This window comes from Penicillium hordei, assembly GCF_028827395.1.
Source record: "Penicillium hordei strain IBT 12815 chromosome Unknown utg000005l_segment0_segment0, whole genome shotgun sequence".
Taxonomy (NCBI): Eukaryota; Fungi; Ascomycota; class Eurotiomycetes; order Eurotiales; family Aspergillaceae; genus Penicillium; species Penicillium hordei.
In genome coordinates, this window is record NW_026623146.1 from 2,372,993 (window position 1) to 2,389,990 (window position 16,998).

Below are 16,998 nucleotides of genomic sequence, written 5' to 3' on the forward strand. Positions count from 1 at the left end.
GTAGATCGGCAACTTTGGCAGCTACTGTACTGGAGCACAATGAATACTGGAGAATATGGTTAGACCGGATGATGAGGATGTGTAACATTCTATGCATAAAATTGCGTGGGTGACTCAGAACAAACAGATCTGACTGGCCCATGCCCAGCATTGCCTCTTGGGGGGCACCGTACTCCGTACACCGAGAGGCTCCTATCCAGTAAATGAGAGGGGTCAGCACAGATATGAAGGCCACGAATGGGTGAGAATGGCAAAGGTGGCACAAGGAAGCTTTGTCAGGGCAGTAAACCCGAGGGTCCTGAAGGAGTAGTTCTTCAGGCAATTCTGAGACATTTGTTCAGAGTTGGAGCTTATGACGCCTCTCGTGGATACGGACTCCGCGGTCCGGTAGCGACCGGAATGAATGTGTACTCCGTAGGCTCCAGCACTGAATGTTCATACTTCCCTGACATGTCAAGTGATCAGTGGCCAGTCTTTGTGAAATCCGGGGACCAGGCCTCCCATATATCGATGACCTCGTAAGCTGGGTTTAACATCAAGCCAATCACTTGACAAGATCCAACTCTGTCGGGTCTTGACCCAATCAGCACAGAATACTTTCGTGTTGGGTTGGCCCCAAGCGCCCGGTATATTCCCTCAACTGAACAGAATTGCTGCAACCTGTAACCTGTATCCTGTAAGCGCTGAACGTGAAGTATTAAAGCGGTCAATACTGATGATCACAATTCCAACGTGGGCTTCCTTGCACAATGCAATATGGGGAAGCTCTTACTGGCTATATGGAAGCCTTGCCCACCTTGGCAATAAGAGGCCAAGGGGGGCTCAGGAGAGCGTCATCTTTTAATCTCCCTGGTAGACTTTCACCAGTGCACACAAGATAGTCTCATTGGCTGAATTTTGAGGATTGGAGCCTGTCTGCTAACTGCCAATTGTGTACTTCATCCGTCGTACTCCATAAACATTATTTATATTATTGTGAATCAATTAAGAAAGGGGGAAAAAAAAGAAGTGCCCGACATACCAACCACAGGAATTTGACAAGGCTGGTGTGATTGTTGTTATACTCCGTTTATCTGCACTTCACATCTTCATATTTTCATATCTTCGCATCTTCACTTCTTCACTTCTTCACTTCTTCACTTCTCTGACTCTTTTATCTTCTTCCTCCTTGGTCCGGTATTAATTCCGGCTGGTGGCGAGACTCTCCTTTTTTTTAAAACTACAAAAACCCAGCTCTCCACCGGCAACTGTTGATCATTTCCACATCTTTTTTTCCTCTCTCTTTTCCTATTTGAACTTGAAACTGCCCTGAAAACCCAAAGGAAAACAAAACCCAAACCAGAGACCAGAGACCAGGCAAGGGATAACGTCCCAGGCTCTGAAGGTCAGTGAGATTAGTCATTCCCTTGGAACAATATGACCTAAAACAGACTAGCGTTCCACGCGTGCCCGGTCAAGCTCGACTTTCTCAACTTCTTCATCCCACCTTTGCCCTGAACAAATTTTGGAAAAGTCAGGGTCATGCCGTGGACAGTTACCAATTCATTTAAGAGGTATGCATATTGGATTCAATTTACAAGGGGGTGAACTGACATCCTCCAAGAGGACTTATGAAAACTTACGGACGACCAACATGGCGCGTCTATGACGATGAGCGCGCCGCGAAGAAAAGACGCGTGGATGAGTCCGATGAAGCTGAGGCCAACCTGCAATACGCCATCCGCGAGTCTTCAGCCGCTGTGCTGTCGAGCCCGTCGCGTCGCAACTCCCTGTTATCGGAAGGCACGCTCGATGATATTGACGATCTCACCACACCCCCATCCTCGCCACCACCACGGTTAACTCCACCGCCAGCAAATACCCGCAAGCCGACATTTGCCTTTCTCAAGCGCAAGCACAAGGAAGTCACCGCCGGATCGCCCTTGACGGAGGTTAATTCGAATAGCGTACGCGCATCCGTGGACCCGCCCAAACAGAAAGGTCAGAAACAACCCGTTATGCGGCAGATGCAGATAGACTTGGGAAATGATACACGAAAGACCTGTGCTACCTGTGGCATGGAATATATCCCGTCCAATACAGAGGATGCGGCACTGCATAAAAAGTTCCACGAGATGAACGCGACTGGGATCGACCTGGGCAAGGCATTTATGCGTGCGAATGCCTCACGCTGGGTTTACGAAGCGACTCGATTCGATGAGGGGTATGTGGTAATCGTGGACCGCAAGGCGTCGCCTAGCGCCAAGAGCCAAGCAAAGAAAGTTCTCGAGGTTGTCAATAAAGAGCTCTCATCACCGGAAATCGACGATGAAACCCTTTGGAGCCAAACGGAACCACCCAAACATTTGCAGGATGGTCCGACCGAGAAAGTAGATCGCTACCGGGTCTTTCTGCACATGAAGGACAGCCGCTGTGTCGGGCTCTGTCTGACCGAGCGCATCTGGGAATCGCGACCGGTGGTGAAGGAACCAAATGGCGACGCGCACAACGGCTCTGTCTCGACACGAGATGAAATCCGCCCGGCCATTGTCGGAGTCTCTCGCATCTGGACTTCCGGATCCTCACGACGAAAGGGAATTGCTTTAGATCTCCTCGACTGCGTGGTCATCAACTTTATTTACGGGATGGAAATAACAAAGGGTCAAATTGCATTCAGCCAGCCCACGGAGAGTGGCAATCGCTTAGCACATAAGTTTTTCGAGGGTGAAGAGACATGGCATGTCTATAACGAACGGTGAGGGGACTTGAATATGGGAGGGATCCTCTTTTATTATTATTATTTCACAGCACTGGGTGAGGCATATGGCGGCTTTGTATTCTCTGGAGAGCGTTCTTTTTTTTTTCTTTCTCTTCTATTTTTTATATGCTTCTGTACCATACCTGGACCCTTTTCCCATGTAAAATAGGGGACTGGGACGCATTCGTTTCAATATTCCAAATTGACTGAACTATTATCTTAATATAAGAACTTGTATGCTTTTATGCATTTTCAAAGCCTCTCGGGGGAGTCGGACTCGCTCTCGGAACGCGGCGCGTAAGGTAACTAGGAACCTCATGGATAAGAAACTGGGCGGGGACCCCTCAATTCTTCTCTTCCTTTTCTCTCGATTCTAACATATTTCTTCTCGCGATGTCTAGATTAAATCCTTTTCGCCCTAGGAATCCGGGTGAGTATTGTTTCCCCCCCCCCCTTCTTTCCCCTCCTAAGGCTTCCTCGGTAACACGGGGGGAGTTCATCCCCAACATGGCGCTGATGAATCTGAATATACAGGCAATCCCGCAGATCCATTGCCTACCAACTCGGGCAGTTTTGTCCCTGCTTTACCCTCCAAGCCTTTATCCACTCCACCTATAGCCCTGAACGGTCACCCCGGGAAGTCGTCCATATCGCTCGAACGCGAGGTAGATGACTCGAGCTCCTCGGACGAAGAGACAAACCCATTCAATCTGGTTGTGTCTGCGACCGATAGTGAGGAGGAAATCAATCGGTACAAGAGCCCAGCTCCCCATGAGGATGATCGACCAGAATCTCTTGGGTCAGCTCCACACCAAGCTCCATCAGCAGATGGATCCCCAATATCACCCGACCACTACATGCGGTCTGCAACAGCTGCAGACAGCTCCTATGCAGGACGTCCTGCAGCACGGTTGTCTCTAGAGCTTGACGCAAGCAGCACCCTGGGCCGCGCCAAAGACAAGAAGCCGCCGCCTCCGCCTAGGAGTCATCACGGCCGCAGAATCGGCTCTTTAGCCACCGCAGAATCCTCCCAGACCGCCCGGTCTCGGTCTACTAACCGCTTGTCAATCCATGGCTCCTCTGAGAATGTGACGCCCGGTGCCTCGCATCCCTCGGCGTCTCTATCAGCGGCTGCGGACTTTTTCTCGGTTCCTGGAGCGACAGGGTCGACGGACTCGCTTCAGCGCAGCCAGTCTCAGCATAAGCGTCCTCCGACGCCACCTCTCAGTCGACGGCACAGCCAGATGCGGAGATCCAAGTCTACACAGTCCAAAACTAGCAGCAGATTAAATATTTCTTACGACTCGGAGAGCAATGATAGCTCTCTGCCTCCCAGTCCGGGCCCTTCCAGTCGGGCACTGGAAAACAAGAGAATCAGCATGCCTCCGCCATCATCGGGAGACTTCCAAGCAACTGCCCCGTTGGGAGATATCTCGTTGAACCTGTCTCCCCCCACTAACTCCAGACCATCATCACTGAAGGCTGGGCGGCGGGCATCATCCTATGGGAGTGTACCGGGTGGCTCTACTGGACCACCTCCGCCCCCTCCGCCTCGGCGCACTCGAGATTCCATTGCCCGTAGTAGTGATATGATGGGATTGAAGGAGAACAAGACACCCACTCCACAACCATCCAATGCCCTTGACATCCTGGCTGATCTCACCAAACTCCAGAAAGAGGTGGATGATCTTCGGGGGCATTATGAGAATCGGAAGGTTTAGGGATTAGGGGGAGCAGCGGGCTGTTTTCTCTTCCACAATTTATTATAGGATTGTATACATGAATGAACGAATGCATGAATCTGGCGTGTGTTTACCAGTTTTGGACTGATGGTAAATTTCGAACAATGACCTTTATATAGGGAAAGGCGGGACTGATCTTGTATGGTGGTAATTAGTGTCCATCATGACAGCGGAGCTCTAGGTTTGTATAAAGACATCAAAGAATATAGGTGAAATATAACTTATTAATATCATCTCCAACCAAATAAAGCCAGAGAATTCAATATTTTTGTAAAGGATAGAGGCCTTATAAGTGGAATACTAGATAAATTTGGCTAGGTATGTTAGGACTACACATGTATAATATGGTGACCCGCAGTATTATCCCAATGGCCACTAAACTCTACCGTATTCACCACTGAGGTATGACGTTTGGGGGGGAAATTAATTATTTAGTTCTCAAGTCCAAGTCCACCATCTCTCCTTCTCTCTTTCTCCAACCTCCATCTCTTTTAACATCTCTCACTGAATTACTGACTCTGCTTAATTTTCAGAGAATTAGTTTATCTTCATATCTCATCATGACTACTCCAACGCTGATCAATTTGCCTCCTCCCCCATCGGAACCCGTCACTCCATCGGATATGGGACCGTAAGAGCTTTCTATAACTCCGTCTTCCCTGTGTCTGCATATAACATGGAGAGTGAAACTGACTTGGCTAATTAACGGGGAAATCAGGGGCACCCCCAACTCCGGCACTACGTCGCTCTCTGCTCTCTCGACCACAGCCATCAAAGACGGCTACCAGGGCCAGCCATTCCCCCACAGCCACCATGCGCACCAGTCCTCCACATCCTCCACCACAACCCTAGAGGCCGAGCGCGCAGACCGCATCTCCCGCCTAGCCGGCCTTGAGCGCGTTGCCACAGCTCGCGCCGGTGGCCAAACATCCGGCCAAGTGCTTCAGCCGTATGCTCCAGGATATTTCGAGAGTCAAGCACCGAAGGAGCGCAGCACAGTTGGCAGCGCCAGCGCGACAGGCAGTATCGCCGGACGCACCACCTGGGCGAGCAGTAGCGACACATACGACGCCGACAAAATGAGCGAGTATCAAGAGTATCACGAGGACGATGGCACTTCCAGTGTCGGTAACGCCAGTGACGAGGGTAATGCCAGTCTGGTTGGTTTCGGCGAAGGCGCCAACAGTACTTACAGTGGACCGATTTCTCGTCCTCCTGGAATGAACCGTGTGTCTTCTGGAGGTATCGGGGCACGGCCTACTTCTATGGGTAGCTCGAATGTCAACCGCCCGAATCCACTGGCTTCATATCTTCAGCAACAACAGCACCATGCTGGGGAGAGCTCTATGATGCCCTCATCACCAGCTGGGTCGGTGACCCCCGAGCCTATGAATGAGGATGCTCGCCTGGTTGATGGTATGACTTTTGACTCAGACGTTGTTGATACTACTGCCAGAACTCCACGATTGGTTTCCACACCCGGTCGCAGTAGTAGTGGATTTGGCTCGCCAGGCCGGGATTAGAGTCTGGTTAATGTTTTGATGTTTTTGGTAGATTCAAGAGGTTACGAAGGCGTTTTTTTTAGTGGCTTGGTGCCTCGAATGGATTGCTTCTTCTTTTTTTTTTTGTGTCTTTGTTTCGAAGTAACAATGACTATGAATGTAATTATAAACAAAGAAAACTAGGTATTGAGACATGATATCTTCCAAATATCAAAGTATCGTCAGTACCTGATTGGGTCTTCCCCTCCAAAGACCCTTGCCACCTGTCTTTTCCACGTAAATCCAGACTCCTACGCATTATTTTCAGGTATCTAGATATCTAGACATATAGAATAGTACATTACCAAGCTAGTATATAGTTCTATCCAAGCTCCAATCCAAACCGAAGCATACAATCTATACAGTGGTGATTCCCGGCACAACGAGTATACCGCAGATGACGGCATGCCGCCTGAGCCACATCGCCAAACCCGAATTTTCTTCCTTTCACTCTTCAACCACCCCAACTACCTTTCTTCGCCCGACCTCTTTTGCTGGCATTGACTTGTCTAGCAGTCTTCTATTCCGCCGACTTGCTGTTTTCACTTGCCCAGAAACCCACACGAAATCCCAATCCGAGAAATACCCCCGAAAAGCCCGTTTCGCTTCGCCTTTGCTTCGCCTTTGTTCGACCCCCCGTTATTTCACCGGGTCCGTTGTTCGCTGCGAGGTTATTTTGGTCCTATAAGTTTGCTTTGTGATTCGTGTTTCTTCCTAGAAGAATCCATTTTACCTGGTGTTCTCGAAAAGCATTCGATTTCTCTTCTTTTGGTGGATTCATTCTAGACCCGCGAGTCGAAATCAAGATGGCTGCTCCTACGCAACTTGCTTGTATGTGTTTTCCCTTTACTCATACTTATTCTTGACTTTGGGTCGCATTTCTCGAGTGGATGATAGTTGCTGATAGTCGCACAGTCCGCACGCTCAAGGGCATTGGCATCATGGATGCCGCCCCTGTCTACCAACCCCTTTCTGGGTTCGCGAAGTAAGAATTGAGCCAGATAGCAAACAGGAGATATCGCTGACTCGTTCTCTAGACCAGAGGGCAACCTCCGCTGTAGCGCCTACTCGCCGTGTGGCCGGTACTTCGCATGGGCATCACCCGAGAAGTAAGTTGGTTAACCCCCACTTTCACGTCTAAAATCTAACATTCCTCTCCAACACAGGGTTACCATTATCGACCCTTCCGTGGGGCAAGTCGTTGGGACCATCCCCGCCGATAACGTGTTCGAACTGGGATTTTCGCCGCTCGGCACTTATGTGATCACCTGGCAGCGCACATCCAAGGACGAGAACGGAGACGCCGTCAAGAACTTGAAGGTGTGGCGTGCCATTGAGGACGGTGACGATCACTCGGTTGTGGGAAGTTTCGTCCAGAAGTCGCAGACCGGCTGGAACTTGCAGTACACTGCCGATGAGCGGCTGTGCGCCCGTACCGTGACCAACGAGGTTCAGTTCTACCAGAGCGACAACCTCTCCACTGTTTGGAATAAGTTGCGCGTGGAGGGAGTGGCGGACTTTGCGTTGTCGCCTGGTCAGACTCAGTCTATTGCCGTGTTCATTCCTGAGCGCAAGGGCCAGCCTGCCCAGGTTAAGGTGTTCATTGTGCCCCAGTTCACTGCGCCCGTATCCCAGAAGAGCTTCTTCAAGGGCGATAAGGTCCAGCTGAAGTGGAACGCTTCTGGAACTACTTTGATCGTGCTAGCGCAGACTGAGGTGGATCGCACCGGCAAGAGTTACTACGGCGAGACAACCCTGTACTTGCTGAGCGCTAGCGGTGCATTCGACTCGCGTATTGATCTTGGTAAGTTTTGATTTGGGGGGGGGGGGGGGGGGGGTTTACTACTTGTTGAACTCAACTAACAATCAGCAGATAAGGAAGGTCCTATTCACGATGTTAGTTGGAACCCCAACTCGAAGGAATTCGGTGTTGTGTACGGCTATATGCCCGCTAAGACGACCATCTTCAACTTCCGCGGTGTGCCCAAGCACAACTTCCCCCTCGCGCCGCGCAACACTATCCAGTTCTCGCCCCATGGCCGCTTCGTGTTGGTTGCCGGTTTCGGTAACCTGGCAGGACAGATGGACCTCTACGACATGGACAAGAACTACCACAAGATCACCACCGTCGAGGCCTCCAACGCCAGCGTGTGCGCCTGGTCGCCCGACGGACAGTACATCCTCACCGCGACGACCAGCCCTCGCCTGCGCGTCGACAACGGAGTGCGCATCTGGCACGTTAGCGGCGGTCTCACCTACAACGAGGATATGACCGAGCTCTACGACGTCACCTGGCGCCCGCAGAGCATCGAGCAGCACCCTCTGGGCGAGCCGCTCACCAAGGTGCCTGTGCCCCACCCCTCCGCCACCGCCTACATGGGCACGCGCAAGGCCCCCGTCAAGCCAGCAGGTGCCTACCGTCCACCTGGCGCCCGTGGACAGCTGACCCCACTCGCATTCAAGCGCGAAGACGAAGGTGGTGCCGCCTTTGTCCGCGACGGTGTGCCCGGTGCCAGCATGAACACTTTCGGCAAGCCCCGCCGTCGTGAGATCCCCGGCGCTGAGCCCTCGGAGGAGTACCTGCCTCCCGGAGCCGCGCCCGGCGGTGGCGTCGCCCTGCCTGCCGAGAACCTGTCCAAGTCCGCCGCGAAGAACAAGAAGAAGCGCGAGGCGGCTAAGAAGGCCAAGGAAGATGGAACTGATGCTCCTGCCAACGCCCCGACTGGACCCAGCCCCGACCGCAACCGTAACCGCGGTAAGAATGCTGGCCCCACGAATGGAAACGGTGCGGCCAAGTCTGCCCCTGCTCCTGCCGCTGCTCCTGCTCCGGCCCCTGTGATTGCTTCCGCGCCTGTTGAGGATCCCTCTGCCCAGGATAAGAAGATCCGTGGCCTGCTGAAGAAGATCCGCGCCATTGATGAGCTTAAGATGCGTCTTGCTGGTGGTGAGAAGTTGGAGGATACGCAGATGAAGAAGATCCAGACCGAGGATACGGTGCGGAAAGAGCTCCAGGCTGTTGGGTATGATGGTTGATTGGAATTGAACAGATGAGCATGCGTGATGCTTGACGCTTGATGACGTTGATGCAGATTGCGCCCTTGCATGGATATACTTAGATCGACCTGCATGTATTGCATCTGGTTACAGGAGCTGTTCAGATTGACATCGACATCCCTATCGTTATCAATATCTTTCTCACTATCAATATGACCTTGGAACTGAAATGTCTGTACAGAGTATCTATGCATAACTATAGCCACCCACAAATCTATAGAAACTACGACAGTAAAGCTATCTACATGGAGCATATCAAAAAATATCACCCAGAGCCAGAAAACTCATCCAAAACACCAACCCCCCTCTCAACCCTCATCCTCTCCCAATTAGCCCTCCACCACCAAACCCCCGTCTCATCCAACCCAGACAAATCCCCCTCTACAACATCCTCATGCCAAGGCTTCGTAGCAAAGATATAATGCACAGCCCGAACCTCACTATCCCGCCAAATAGAATCATGCACACCCGCCATCCGCAACGTCTTCAGCGCATTATAAACATAAGGCAGTGGAACCCACCGTCCAGCAAAAACATCAGACAACAACTCCTGATCAGGGAAGTCGTACCGCTCAATCCGCGCGGTCTCCTGTAACGCAGCTGTGATCTCGTTGTACACACGCGCCGAAGGCCGCACGACTAACACCCCGCTGTTCAGCATTCCGACACCGGAGCCCGGAGGTGGGGCAACGTTCTGCGCGTCGGCGGGGGTGGAGTGTTGCGTTGTGTAAGCGCAGTTCGACGGGATCCTGTGAGAGGAAGGTTAGTACTGTCGTATGTATAGAGTGTTTTGGTGTTGGTGTTGGTGTTACATACCAATTAGCCGGATAATGCGCCTTCTTCATGGGATTACAAGCGCAAGCATGCGCAGCCGCAAACACCCGGTTTCCCTCGGCATCGGTTTCATCGTCGAGCGGTAAGTCCATTAAAGAGTCCATGTTCCGGCGGATGAGGATGTCGCCGTCGAGGAGGATGACGCGCTCATACTGTTCGAGTGAGAAGACCACTAGCTTGTTCCATGTTTCGGCGAAGCGTGGGTCTTTGGCGTAGTTGCGGGTGCTGGCGGGTGTCACTGAAGGGACCCATTGGGATTGGATGTTGCGGCTTTGGAGGATTTTGAGGCCTTCGGCTGGGAATGTTGAGGTGTAGAAGGCTACGAACGGGTATTTTGTTCCTTGGGTTGCGGATGGTGAGGGTTGGGGTTGGTTTGTAATGTTGTGGTCTTGGGAGGGGTAGTTGAGGGAGTGGTGTAGGGTTAGGAGGCCGGGGAGGTAGGACATGTTTGTTATTAGGGAGGCCCATACTGTTGAGGGTTGAGATTGTTAGTTTTGGGGGTTCTCTCTTCTTCTGTGTCTTGTTTTTAGTGAGAGGTTGGAGTTGGAGACTCACTCCGCTTCGGAGGAGATTGTTTTTGGTGTTGATTGGTCATGGTTTTGATGATTGGAACTGCAATTGGAATTGCAATTGGGACTGCGACTGGAATTCAACTGGAATTCAACTGGAATTCAACTGGGATTGACTTGAGTTGGGATGATTTCAAGAAAAGTAGAGAGATGGCGATGGCGGGATGGAAGCTGTGGATTGTGTTATCAGTTACCCCTCTGCGGAGATGAACTTCCGGGGAATTTATATTGGAGAAAAGACGAGAAATAAAAAAATACACATAGCATTGGGGGATTTGATCTGTTTTCCTAATGCGAATACAATTATATTTGAGTCTCTCCCTCAACATCACCAATCTGCACACCCCACACCTGCCACCTAGCTTCCTCAACAAAGTCTCTCCGTAACCACAGCCCAGACGGCTGACCCTGCGCCGGGGATAGCAACCCTCTACTCGAAACATGGTCGCGTTCATCGCCAGGCTGAGTACGATCCAGCCAATCAAACAACAAACGAAGCTGCCAGATCCGATCACAAATTTGGTCCGGATCAGCGCCCCGGCCGCGTGCGGATTGCACGATGTTGCGGACAGTATGCGACAGAGCGAGTCTAGCATCTACCGCTGAGGTACGCAGCCAAGGCGGCACAGAGATGAGATCGGTGGTGATACGCGTAGAGCGCATCGGGAAGGAAGATGGGAGGACGAGGGAGCGCTCCCGGATGTCGAGATCTTGTAGGGAGGGGAGGTGGAAGACCCAGTCCCAAGGGTTTTGGGACGGAGTCATCGCTGCAGAGGGCTTTCCGGTGAGTAGCGCCGTGCGGGTGGGCCATGCCGAGGGTGGGAGGCCCTTGGTTGGGTTTGAGAGGGGACCGGTGGTTGTTGGGAGGATGTCTTGCGCTTCACTGAGGCCGGTCAGGGTGGACGCGAAGACGGAGGTTGATGAGCTTGGACTGTAGGTGGCCTTGCGGCGAAGGTAGACGGATGGGTCGCCGCGGAGGAATTTCTCGCGCAGGGCATCGTTCTGACTGAAATCCAGAACGAGCGGCCAGTGGTCTGGTCCGCGTATCTCGATACGGGCAATGCTGCTAGGATCTGGCAGTAGACAGGGGGCGCTGACGGTGCGGGTGGTCTCGTCATGAGAAGTTATGGTAACGGGGATAGAGATTGGGCGGCGGGTATCAAGATCACGAGGGACGAGGCATCGTGGTTCAGCAGCGAGAACCCAGAGATGGCGGAAGGCCTGGAGGTGGCACTTGTTGTCAAGCACCGTTGTTGGGAAGATCGGGTAGAATGCGCAGATGAGTGCGGTCACAGCGCGGTTGGACGTGCCAAGTGTGTAGCTGCCTCCTCCGAGGAAGAGTACTCCGACAGCCATGTGTGCCGCCATGTGACTACCATACGGTGTATCCGCGTCGATTCGACCATGGAGCGACCGCAGGCGCCGGAACAGAGCTAGGTCCCCCGTGCCAGCCATGACTGCCGCGGCAGATAGGGCCACCACATCTTGACAGTTCCGAACCGAATTGCGGGCGAGTCTAGCATCGTAGCTTCGCACAGGTAGCCGTGAAATGCGGATAAGCTGGTCTAGATAAAACAACAACAGATCCCGGGCCTGTGTTTGTCCCGATCCAGCATGGCGGAGACCGACGGCAAAGCAGAGGCCTGCAATAATGTTGAAGAATGGCATATCTTCGCTGCGCAGCCGGCGCACATCCGTGAGTCGCGATCGTCCGCGGTAGACTTCGGGCAGACTCTGGCTGATCCACTCAGCAGTGGGTTTGATACTATCCCACATGATCAAGTGTCGTGCCAGTGTTCGCAACAGGAACAGATCTGGCCGCACGTAGTCGAAGCGAACAGTGGTATCAGGGATATCAATCTTCTTGGCTAGTACCGAGTCGTTCGTCTTCATGAAGATGATCATGAAAGCGATGGTCGCGCCAGCCGTAGCACGGTCGAGTACATGGGCGATTTCGACGGTCTTGGTGCCCACGGCGATTGACAATAGCCGTTCAACAATGTGCATATCACGCATGCCCCGCAAGTCATCGCCTTTGCCAAGGTTAATGAAACCAAGGGCAAAGCCTGCGGCCAGACGATATCCTTCGTCGCGGAGTTCCTCTCCGGTGGCAGCAGCTTGCTCGTCCGGCTCACTGTTTTCGATTTCCGAGAGCATGACCTCGCTCATACGACGATGCTGGGAGCCACAGTAAAGTAGACCGATACCCATAATTCCAGCAGTCTGAGTTAACGGCGACAGGTTCAGCTCAGCTGCTCCAAGTGGAAGCATTCTTGTAACATGTACCGAAAGCAAGCGTGTGATTAGAGTATCCATTGTGCCCAGGTACGACGCAGAGAGACCGAGCAGGAGACCAATCGATGTCATGGTATGCTTGGGAGTGAGGTACTTGAAAGCAACCCACTTTGCCAACGATTTAAGATGGCCATTCAGACCCAGAGCCAACAAAAACCCGGCATGTCGGTTGGTAAGATCCTGTGGCTTGTTGAACAAGATCCACGATGTGTCAATACCCTTCGAAGCCTTGGAGATTGCCAGACCGGTTGATACTCCGTTGTGGAAGAAGGCCCAGCAGACCTTTTCTTCTGAGAACGCAGATCTATCTGCGCTGACAGTCACATTGTCCGGCGTCATGACGCACTGCAGGGAAAATGAAGGGATCGGCAGCTTCTCAGTCAACAAAGGCAATCGGCCACTAAAAGTGAGCATTGCACGACCCGCTGGAGTAGACAACGTTCGAACGGTTACGAGCTGCACAATTTCTTTCTGCGCCTCTAACAGGTCCGAGTCACTCCAGCCAGGTTCGGCTATGCACTCTGCCACCGGTGCTTTGGATTGGTTGAGTAGTTTAGCTGCCTCCATAAATCGCTTATCATCTCGGAATATCAGCCTGGTGACTGAGTATCGGTCGGCCTCTGCAGAGGCCTCAAAGGCGTTGATGGTATCAATATCCAATGCCGAGCTGCTGATATAGTGGAAATCTCGGATGGCAGTATGGTTAGGTTGCTGTGGTGCTGCCAAGGAATTGGTTTGAGCCGGATTCATCGACATGTAAAGGTCTTCTCTGTCAATCAGCTCTAGGAGCGTCGCGTTCCAGGACGTGGAGGCTTCAATCTGGCATTGCATAACAGCTTCATAAAGCGGGGCGCTGACACCTTCTGGGAAGCTATCAATGACACTCTTTGTGAACCCCCAGCGTTGCAAAAGCTTGATCTTTTCCAAGGATGTTGAGACACCGTGAATTTCGGTGAAGAAACCATTCAACGCACACGTCCTTGGTGTGATGCTGAAACATTCGCGCCACATTCGCCCTTTTCTGGGAGTTCGCTCCGATGCATTCACAATATCGAGAAGAGAAACAAACGGTGTAGGGCTCCGATGGGCAGCAGCACCCATTAAAAATTCAAATATGGACGGTGGCGGGAAGGGTTCGGCGGGAACTTTCAGTCCAGTGATATGAGTATTATCCTCAAACTGCCAGCGCTCCATACTGGCCATTTCGGTGCCATAATAGGCATCCTCGGTCCATTTCCAGGATTCCCATCGTAGCCAGCCGCCCAATTGTGCGATGACAGGAGCAAGCAGCCCCAGGGGCCTTTGAGATTCCTCCGAGTCGCAGGTGGAGAGCTTCTGTTCTTCACGCAATAGATGCAAGGCCACGAGAACACTGCACAATGCGGTACATCTTGTGTTCTCTGAGAATGCTTCAGAGATAGGGAGGTAGCCGTCGCGGCCAGCAGCCCTGAGGCCTTGAGGAGTTTGAAGGAATTCACGGCTGAGGGCGATGCACCGGATCAAGTACGAATTCTGGCGATATGTAGACCGACTGGCATTGGCACCTTTGTGTGCATCTCCTGATGCGAGACCTTCAATTGCGTCTTGTTCAACGATCCACCCCCAGGAACTGTCCATCATCCACGGAGCTACGACACCGGATGAGCCAGACTCCAGGTCCAGCATGGACTCCCAGCTTTCCAGATCCAGATGTCCCCCACTACTCGATCTGAGTAGACCCTTCTTGCGACGCGTTCGTTTGGGAATCTGCGTTTGTGGAGGGGCGACGAATGGGGCTGCTAGACTCAACAAGACGACTGTCATGGCGGTCCACTCAATGTTGCTTTCCTCCTTACCCCGAAGCCATTTCATGACCTCCCACCATGCGACCATAATGCCATCACCCGCTTTCTCGGACTCACGCAAGGCAAACTTGCAGATCTTGAGTATTTTCTTCACCAGTTCGTTGCGGGGCTCCATTCGGACCTGGAGTCTGTGGCGCTGTTTATCGGTGTCTACCAGGTCGATCTTCCCTCGAGAACACCCATGATCAAACTTGTTGAAGATGAGGTTGGGATCCGCCATGACCCGGTTGACACCACTTTCTCTTGGGCGACTCTCGAGTTTATTGGCAGAGATGCCATCTGGCTCATACAGCTGCAGTGGTACAGGAACCTCAACTTTGACGGGACTACCCCACAGGGTTTGCAATGATAGCTCGCGGTGTCCGCTTTCCGTTTCACTTAGTGAGAGTATCCGAGAAAGATCCCCATCGGAGATTCTACAGGCATCCAAGACATTTGAGACATTTTGGATCCTTACCGCACGCACGAGTAACGGACGCTGTTCGGCAGCCTTGGACTTTTTCTTCCGGTTCTTGGGGGTTGGCTCTCGATCGGCCCTCAGATTCACAATAGTTAATTTCTGCGCCTCTTGGTCCACGATGTATACTGCCAAGGAAGCTGTATTACCCTTGTGGGCGCTTCCAAACTCGGTGGATGCCAATGTAGAGACCTTCAACCGGCGGGATGCTGGCTCCTTTTGGAAGCTGCCCGAGAATTGGGACGAGAAACTTTCAACCTTGGTCAATATAAGCTCTTCCGGGAGTCCGGATGTCGATTCGCGTAGGGCAATGTTCTCGAACCCGGAAGATAGACTGTCATTGTTGAGCTCTTCGAGTAGCTTGTCCACTGGGGTATCCAGAAAGCTGCCTGCAGTGCTGTAAACAGACCCTGTGCCTGGAGGCAGAGAGCCTCGAGGGTTGAAACCAAAGCTCGCACGAGTGCTTGCTCCTCCAATAGACTGTCTGAATCCAGCACCTTGAGGCATGGTGCTGGACTGACTGCCAGTGGCCAAGTCCGAAAAAGTGATACGGTCCTGACTAGTTGCAAGGTCTGTTCGGGCGAGCAGTGAGCTGACTCGTCTTGATGTTTTGAGGGGAACACCGACATCCCCGAAGTCTTGGGCTACTCTCGAAGCCAAGTCATCTTCAGCATCAGTCTTCCCTTCAGATAGCTGAGTGGAAGGCCAGTTGTCGGTTCGAGGCCCAAAGCTCTCTCGGGTTGCTCCAGAGCGAGCGGCCGGTGTTGTCGCGCCAGTCGCCATCCCGAAATGCGAGCTTCGCCTTACTGACCGGGTACCTCCAGTTTCCCGCCTGGCTTTATCTTTCATTGAGCCACCTGATTCGTCATCTTTGTAGCGCGCAGTCCATATCGTATATATACCCGTAGTTGTGTTGATGGTAACCACTAGAATCAAAGGGCCACTGTTTGGTCTGTTCGTGCCCGAGAGTTCATCTTTTGGAGAGATATACACAATCTCATCCACAGGGTCCAGCACCTCTAATCCAGATGGTCTTCTTCTGGTACTATTGACGCTGCTCTGGAGCCAGCGGGATGTTTGCGATGTCACAACCAGACCCATTTCGGAATGAGGGTTAATGAGAGAGAAAACCCGGGGTAATTCCGTACTTGAGCTGGCATTTGGCACCCAGGAAGGACCTGGGGCAGCTGGCAATTTCGTTGATGGACGCTTGTTTTTGCTAAGAGAAAATGACTGGGAGGCACCGGGGTCGAATAGCGAACCTGACATGAAGGAATTCGGTGGCGCAGTTGGGTGTTGACTGCCACCATTTTCATCCTGGACCTTTCTTTGGAAGATAAGACCTCGAGGCGTAGCAAAGACGGAATCAACCTCAAATGGAAGGGGAATTGTATGGCTATTGCCCGCCACGAAGAAGATATGAGCTTGCGATTTGAGGACTATCACCAAAGCCCTAGAAATAGCCTCGTTGGAGTGCTGGGGGGCTACAACCGCCACTCGTGCATCTCCATGTAGATCCAATGTTGAGAAGGTTTCAGTCCGCTTTTGTTTCTGCGTGCCAGTAGTTGCTTCAGGTCGACTTGAAGGCGTGGTTTTGGAGTGTTTCGTATATTCCGTTACAAACCGAGTGAACAGAGCATGTCGAATCTCTTCTTTCTCAGGGTCCATTCGAAATACTCGCTTCACCATCCCTGCGCGGGACCATACAACACAGTGTTTCGTCCATACTAACTCATCGTCCACGGGGCCAGTCAATCCGCTTTCGTCGACGCATAGTGTCCAGTTGTAATGGTCTTCTGAGGGTTCAGGGGGGAGGATTCCCTCTGAGACTAGGTAGGAGACGGCAGAGGGTTCGTGGATGCCCAAAGAGCGAACTGACGCCATGGTGGGCTGATTAGCAGCCGGGGTAGCGATCGTGGTGCGCC

The 16,998-nt window shown here is 52.3% G+C and overlaps 5 protein-coding genes across 5 annotated transcripts; 3 read left to right on the forward strand and 2 right to left on the reverse strand.

Moving 5' to 3' along the window:
• Nucleotides 1-1,521: 1,521 nt before the first annotated feature.
• On the forward strand, nucleotides 1,522-4,458 carry N7537_009850 (ESCO family N-acetyltransferase; the record flags this gene model as incomplete). The annotated part of the gene is made up of 4 exons (XM_056900904.1): nucleotides 1,522-1,553; nucleotides 1,604-2,734; nucleotides 3,139-3,167; nucleotides 3,272-4,458. The coding sequence occupies 4 exons, from the start codon at nucleotides 1,522-1,524 to the stop codon at nucleotides 4,456-4,458; spliced, it is 2,379 nt and encodes a 792-aa protein (XP_056749572.1).
• Nucleotides 4,459-5,039: 581 nt separating this feature from the next.
• N7537_009851 (uncharacterized protein) lies at nucleotides 5,040-6,002 on the forward strand (the record flags this gene model as incomplete). The annotated part of the gene is made up of 2 exons (XM_056900905.1): nucleotides 5,040-5,110; nucleotides 5,198-6,002. 2 exons carry the CDS (start codon nucleotides 5,040-5,042, stop codon nucleotides 6,000-6,002), a joined length of 876 nt encoding a protein of 291 aa, XP_056749573.1.
• Nucleotides 6,003-6,826: 824 nt separating this feature from the next.
• N7537_009852 (translation initiation factor 2A) lies at nucleotides 6,827-9,053 on the forward strand (the record flags this gene model as incomplete). The annotated part of the gene is made up of 5 exons (XM_056900906.1): nucleotides 6,827-6,851; nucleotides 6,936-7,005; nucleotides 7,058-7,129; nucleotides 7,187-7,824; nucleotides 7,894-9,053. The coding sequence occupies 5 exons, from the start codon at nucleotides 6,827-6,829 to the stop codon at nucleotides 9,051-9,053; spliced, it is 1,965 nt and encodes a 654-aa protein (XP_056749574.1).
• A 286-nt stretch (nucleotides 9,054-9,339) lies between these two features.
• Nucleotides 9,340-10,354, reverse strand: N7537_009853 (Glycosyl transferase family 8; the record flags this gene model as incomplete). The annotated part of the gene is made up of 2 exons (XM_056900907.1): nucleotides 9,340-9,823; nucleotides 9,891-10,354. 2 exons carry the CDS (start codon nucleotides 10,352-10,354, stop codon nucleotides 9,340-9,342), a joined length of 948 nt encoding a protein of 315 aa, XP_056749575.1.
• Nucleotides 10,355-10,780: 426 nt separating this feature from the next.
• Nucleotides 10,781-16,957, reverse strand: N7537_009854 (anaphase promoting complex subunit 1; the record flags this gene model as incomplete). Its single annotated transcript, XM_056900908.1, has 1 exon — nucleotides 10,781-16,957. One exon carries the CDS (start codon nucleotides 16,955-16,957, stop codon nucleotides 10,781-10,783), a length of 6,177 nt encoding a protein of 2,058 aa, XP_056749576.1.
• Nucleotides 16,958-16,998: the final 41 nt, after the last annotated feature.